We start from the raw sequence: 6,777 nt of genomic DNA on the forward strand, positions 1-6,777 counted from the left end.
GCCAAAACCTATGCTGCCCGCTGAGTCAGTGAACAGGCCAAGCTCAGTGCTGGACACTGGAGGCGCTGGCCACACCACCCTTCCATTGAAATCGCTCAGGAAGCTGCGCCACACCCTGAGATCGTCCTTTACTTCCGCCCTCAGCCGTACGCAGTGGTGCTTGCGGGTCAGGCCCACCATTGCCCTGGCTATCGACCTTGAAAAGGGGCGCCCCATGGGGATGATTCTCAGGGCAAAGTTGAGCTGCCCCACCAATACCTGTAGCTGGTGCAGGGTAACCTTAGGGCCAGCCAAGGTAGCGTCAATTGCTTGGGAGAACGCCTGTACCTTGTCCATTGGCAGCCTACATTCCCCTGCTACTGTGTCAATTTCAATGCCTAGAAAAGACATACATGTGTCTGGGCCCACTGTCTTGCTTGGTGCCAAGGGCACCCCAAATTCTTGAGACATTGCCACCAACTTGCTGAGGGCCCAGGCGCATGCCTCTGAAGCTGCAGGCCCCATAACCATGAAATCATCCAAATAGTGCACCACCTCCTTATATCCTGTCCTGTGCGAAAAAACCCACTGCTGCATGGAACTAAAGGTCTCAAAATATCTGCAAGATATTGCGCACCCCATAGGCTTACATCTGTCATAGTAGAATTGATGGTGCAGCTGGAAGCCCAAAAGGTGGTGATAATCAGTATGTACAGGTAATAAGCGGAAGGCTGACTCAATATCGGTCTTGGCTAACATAGCTCCCCGCCCAAGGTCCCTCACTTTTTGTACTGCGTCATCAAAAGATGAGTAAGTCACTGAACATAATGCCGGATCAATGGAATTGTTCACTGAAGACCCTTTAGAAGCTGAGAGGTTATGAATCATTCTGAACTGCCCGGGTTCGTTCTTAGGTACCACTCCCAGAGGAGAACATACATAGCCCACTAAAGGGGGAACCGGGAAAGGGCCGGCGACCCGGCCCAAGGCCCGCTCCTTCTCTACTTTGTTTGCCACTACTGTGGGATGCATTCTAGCTGAAAGGAGATTGTTGCACTGATCGATAGGGGGGACGCCCCAGGCGGGGATGCGAAAACAAACAGAAAAACCTTCGAATAGTACCTTGGCCGCTGCCTAGTCTGGATACTGATTGAGCCAATAAATCAGTCTCCCAAAGTCTACGGGCGTGGGCAGCTTATGGCTGTGCGGGCTTGATGTCCCTGCCTCCTGCCCCCCCCACGCTCCTTGGATTTCTTATTACATTTGAACTCAGGATGGGAGGAGTGGCCACAGAATGAGCATGCGTGCCTAAATCTGCACTGCCCCGGGGGCCAAGTGCGCACCTTTTTATTAAATGCCCAGCATGATCCCTTCTTCTCACCCGGGCCTCCTTGGGAGGTCCGAAAAGGCTGTTTTGAGTGATGCTCCCTCCCGTTAACATTCTCCAACCAAGCGTTTATTTCCACCTGGTCCCACCCGATGTTAGGGTTCTCTTCCTTAGCCCACCGGAATTCCCTATCATAGTCTAACCAGGCTGACCCACCATGTGTTGCATGCGCTTTCACAATCTTATTCGTGTAAAACACCAAAGATATTGCCAACTCAGGTTTCTTCTCCAATAATACCGTTGTAAACATATGAAAACCAAACAGCCAATTAGTCAAAGATTCTTCCACTTTCATCTTCCTGTCCCTGAAGGAGCCCTCCTTCCCCTCCCTCTCCTTGTATTCCACGTCCCTCCTTTTGGATCTGATGAGGGCAAATATGTCCACATACGCCCCCTTCCAAATTTTTTCCTTCACCTCTAAAGTAACATGCGTGGCTAACATTCCTGACTGGGACAACAGATTCCCGTACACTGCACCGGGCATTACCCCCACTTCTAGGCCCTTGTTCGTTGTTTCGCATGCCTTACCTCCTAAAGGTATAGTCATTACTGCTGGCACGGGGAGATTTGCTCCTGATGCCACGCTGGGATTCGCACTCCGTGTTTCAACTAAGATAACCAACTGCTTCTGGATCTCATTTAGCGCACCCTGCTCTGCCATCTGCGCGGAAACCCAAGGGGCCGCCGCTAAAGTGCTAGGTTTATTGTTCCCAGCCGGAGACGCCCGCTGCCCCACCAAGGAGGCTACTGATGCCAACAGGCCAGGCATAGGGTCCTGCGCACCCCCTACCAAAACCAATGGTTGCGGCGGTGGGGGGGCCGGCGCATCAATTATCGCGGCAGCACCATTTGCTGGTGCCAACGCCTTCAAAGCCTCCCTTATCTCTGCCAGTGCTGATCCCACTGGATCCGCTGGCGTGGGGACCTCCTTTGTTGGGCCTGCCCCCAGATTAGCATCTACGCCTTGCGCGCCTGCCAGTGGTAACGCCGGTGTGGGTGGGGGGGCTGTTACATCCTCCTCTGGAGGGGGGACGGGACCTACTGATCTCACGTATGAATCTCCTATATCCTGGCTGGCTCTACTTCTCTTATGCTTTGCCCCCCCTTTCCCTTTCCGTTGTACCCTGGGCTTCTTAACTAATGGGGGGAAGGTGGCCCTGGGTGGCACCCCTTCTCTGCGAGGGCGCTCTCCTACACCTCCCTCTGCCTGTTCCTCCTGCGAGGATTCACTCTCGTCGCTGCTCTCCTCATGGTCTTTGCTTAATTTCACCAGTACTAGTTTTAGTAACTGTGCAATTTCGGGGTCCTTCTTGAAGAACTGAGATTTCAAGTACCCAGCGGCGCCAGGGACACGCCCAAAGTCCTCTGGGTTCCCTTGCCTTGGTATACAGAGACACAGAATACTTCTAGGTGGCGTCAGAGATCAAATTTATTAGATGCAGCTAGTAGCAGAAATCCCAGCAATACAACACGGTGTACAACTCAAGAAACTGCTCAATTTTACTAAGGCGAGACATCCCTATTTATACACAAAAAGGTACCTTTAAAATGCACGCCCCTGCACCAAAATTCAACCAATAGAAAATACATGACATCACACAGCATCATATAGTAAAGCTCATTTTACAGTGTCCCAACCCACAAGTTAATATTTAGGCATATCTAAATAATAATCTGGAAGGCCCGGACAAACCCTTAATTGAAAGCGTAACCCATGAAATGAAGAAACAGTAAAGAAAAGTAGTTTCAGATAGTGTGCAAGATAACAGAAACGTAAAGAAACTTAAAAGTTAACAAATGTCTTGAATGGTGATTGGGAAAGTGGATAACGATCTTGCAGGGAAATTGGCTTGGCAGGGTCAATTCCAGGTGAAAGGCCAGCTTCTGAAATTAACTCCAGCGCACGAAGGAAACCTTAGTTAATGTACACATGACCCACAAAAGGTCAGACTGCTTTGCTCGCAGACTAACTTCTGAGGCCTACGTAAAAGGCAACACCAGATGGCAGTCACGACGCATGGTAAAAACCCGTGTTTAGAAAAGAAAGTCGTGCACTTTAAAAGCACGCAAAATCACAGAACCTCATTCTCCTTCGTTTTATGGCTTATCTTCTTAGGAGCCATTGTTTGTTTATTCCCTCGTCTAACTGGCAACAGCACTCACTATTTTTATTGGTCGCTTGTATTTACTTTTAATTGCCTCAACACAGCTCCTGATACAGCTTGCCGCGTGCCTGTTGCCGATTTTTCCTGGTCACCTAGCAACAGAAATCAAGTAAATACCCTCCCGGCTGCTCCTTCTATCGCGCTAGTAATCGCGCGCTTTTATCTCCACAAACATTTGCCTCGCGCCTATCATCTGCGCAACACAGCTGCCCGTGACCACGTGCTCCTGCTCAAACCCCCGCACCCGGTACCCGTGACTCACTGCCCACGTCGCCCTTGAAGGAGCCTGTCCCACCGGAGCCCCGCCGGCAGCCGCAGACCGCTGGAACAGACCCGCAACTCGTACACACCCTCAGAACCCCTCCCGCAATCAACGGCTGCCAGCAGGCCTCCCGGGCACCCGACTCCTTACCTGACGTAATGGGCAGTTCCTCGCCTCAGCTGTGCTCGTCTTTGCCGTCTCCGCTCCTGGGATCGATCAGCTCGTGAGCCTCGCCGCCATTCTCCGGGTCCCCGACCTCCGCCTCCACTCTTCCTCGACAATCCAACGGGAGTTACAACAGGATTCCAGTAGGTGGAGGGGGGTGAGAGGACACGGCGCAAGATCAGCCGGCTGGAGTGGCAGAGGGAAAAGAGACCGAAGCCACGGGGACTTGACCCTAAATAGGCCAAAGGTCTCCGCCGTCTGCCACTCCGGAAGTGCGTCATCCTGACCTGGAAGTACTTGGCGGCCGGTCGCCCATTGGGCAAGCCGGCCGCCGCTGACCACATGACTGGGGGTGGGGCCGGGTGCCGGGTCCTAAGGGCGTGCTTCTTCTAGACTCGCCCTTGGCAAGGTGCTCCGTAGTCAGGGATGCAGGACATTCAGGGATGCTGCGCTGTCAAGGATGCTGCGCGGTCAGGGATGCAGGACGTTCAGTGATTCTATCAGGGATGCAGGACGTTTGGTGATGCAGCGTGGACAGGAATGCAGGATATTCTGTGATTCTGTAGGATCAGGGATGCAAGATGTTTAGTGATGCTGCGTGGATAGGAATGATATACGGTAAGAGATGCAGGTCGTTCAGTGATGCTGCGCAGTCAGGCATGCAGTATGTTTACTGATGCTGCGCAGTCAGGGATGATGAGTGGTAAGAGATGCAGGACGTTCATTAATGCGGCGCTAACAGGGATGCAGGGCTTTCATCGACGCTGTGTGGAAGGAGATGGAGCATTATCTTGGGTCCACTTTGAGGACGGTTAAGAACTTGAATACATCTGGACATGAAAGTGACTCCACGGACGCCATATTCATGACAGAGTGTGCTCTATATAAATGTCAATTAACAATACAAACAGCTGCAGGCTGAGAACACATCATTTTTTTTCTAATAAAGTGTGCACAATGGCAATGTAGAGGGTTGGATTGATGTCAAAAAGAAAGCTCACCATACACACCGAGGATGCAGTCAATTTGTGCAGTTGTTTATATAGTAAGCAGGAAAACTAAACATTACATACATAGTGTTTGGCAATAAACGTAATATTTTTACAGCAAATAGTAAATAAACAATAGTGAAAGGTGTCCCAGTGAAACAACTTTGAAACCTAGGCTAATTGTGACATATTATGTGACATATGTGAAAGGTTTCACTATAAAACATTGGGTGACCATCGGAAAATGTGCGATGTATTGAACAACACTTTATAGAATGCTGAGTTATGGTATCGCCTTTGTTAACTGTTGACAGCGTTTCGACCCTGTTTAGGATGTAGCGTCTCTTCAGAACCTAGAAATGTCGGGACCCCTAAGAGAGATGGGAGGATCCCATCAGTGTATGGCCATAATAGGAGACTGCGTACATGAGGGCAAAAAGCTCTGTATGTAAATGTACCTGAAGCGAGGCCTGCACTGCCTAATGTGGAGAGCAGCGGCACCATGAATCTAGTGAAGAAAATAAACTCACAGGGTACCCGGCCGGTGCTGGGAAAAAGTCAGGGAAATGCATGGTAATCAGAATAAGGCAAAATTGCAAGCCTCAGAGTAGGATTCAAAACGGAATTCAAAACGGAGGGTTCGCCAACGAAAAACTGACCCCACGTGAGGGTGATGATAGGCGGGCAGAAGAAATGGCAGAGCCGGAAAGGTCTCGGCGGTACTAGAAGTGCTGGGTGTACAATGAGTGAAGCACTGTATGGGAGAGATATGAGGGTATGGCTGTAAAAAGAAACAACCAAAGTGTTGAGTGGCTGTGAATGGCATTTAAAGGAATGGAAGTTTAGCAGTGTGCGTGTGGTAACGCTCCGTGTGCGGGGGAGCAGAGCCTCACTTGGATGCAGGGAGTGGCTCGCCAGGCTGTTGCTCAGTGATAGCAATAAATGCACGAGTTTCCCATGTGTGGAAATCTGAAATAAGGAGTGAAGATAAGTTGTACACTTAGTAAAGCGAAGTAAATGGTGTCTCTACTGCTTGTCGAGTATTTGAGGGCAGGAGGTAACTGTACCTTCATCTTGCGGTGAAAGCCTTGTGTCAGCTCCCCCAGTGCTGCTCGAACAGCGGAGCGTCCGTCTCCCTGTTCGGTGCGGTGACAGCGGAATGAAGAATGACGTGCGATAGATAAGGAAATAGTTCCCGCCAAATGAGGCCGAGGCAGACCGGGCTGTGTCATCTAGAGCAGTGTTTCCCAAAGTTTTGGCTCTTGAGGACCCCCATTGAGTCAGCACTGGAAGCCGGGGACCGCCTAGCAGTCTGTATAATTTAAATGTTAAACAGTAATCCCCCAAAAAAATAAACACAGGTGTGAACACAAAACAAATAGTCGAATTACTAAGGATTTTAGTATTTTATATTGAAAGAATCTGCAAAAAACTAAAAACTTTATTGGGAAGGTTGGTGCTGCATCTCCATGACTAACTTTTAAATAGTTGGTTTTATTTCACACTATGAGGCTTCTGCTCCTGCCAGGGCCAGTCTGGAAACCCAAAGCAGCCCTGGCAAATGTTTTCAGACCAGTCCCAACAGGGTGCACACCAAGTGCAGTGAGTGAGTTGAACCACTACAAAGGGGACTTTGGGAGGCTCTCCCCACAAGACAATTTAGGAAACAATAGTGCATTCTACAACACATTTATCATTATATATTGAATTGTATTAGCTTTAAAAGAATAGTAAATGATGACTTTACTATGCACCAGGATACGATAATCTTTATTCGGGTTCAGTGATTCTCTTTTTATCACACTCCAACAGTGCCTCTCGTCTCTCCAC

At 49.7% G+C, this 6,777-nt stretch overlaps 1 protein-coding gene across 1 annotated transcript; it reads right to left on the reverse strand.

Annotated features, from left to right (window-relative positions):
- Nucleotides 1–1,157: 1,157 nt before the first annotated feature.
- On the reverse strand, nt 1,158–2,027 carry LOC144769384 (uncharacterized). Its single transcript, XM_078653440.1, has one exon. The coding sequence runs from the start codon at nt 2,025–2,027 to the stop codon at nt 1,158–1,160; it is 870 nt and encodes a 289-aa protein (XP_078509566.1).
- Nucleotides 2,028–6,777: the final 4,750 nt, after the last annotated feature.

This window comes from Lissotriton helveticus, chromosome 7 (genome assembly GCF_964261635.1).
Source record: "Lissotriton helveticus chromosome 7, aLisHel1.1, whole genome shotgun sequence".
Lineage (NCBI taxonomy): Eukaryota > Metazoa > Chordata > Amphibia > Caudata > Salamandridae > Lissotriton > Lissotriton helveticus.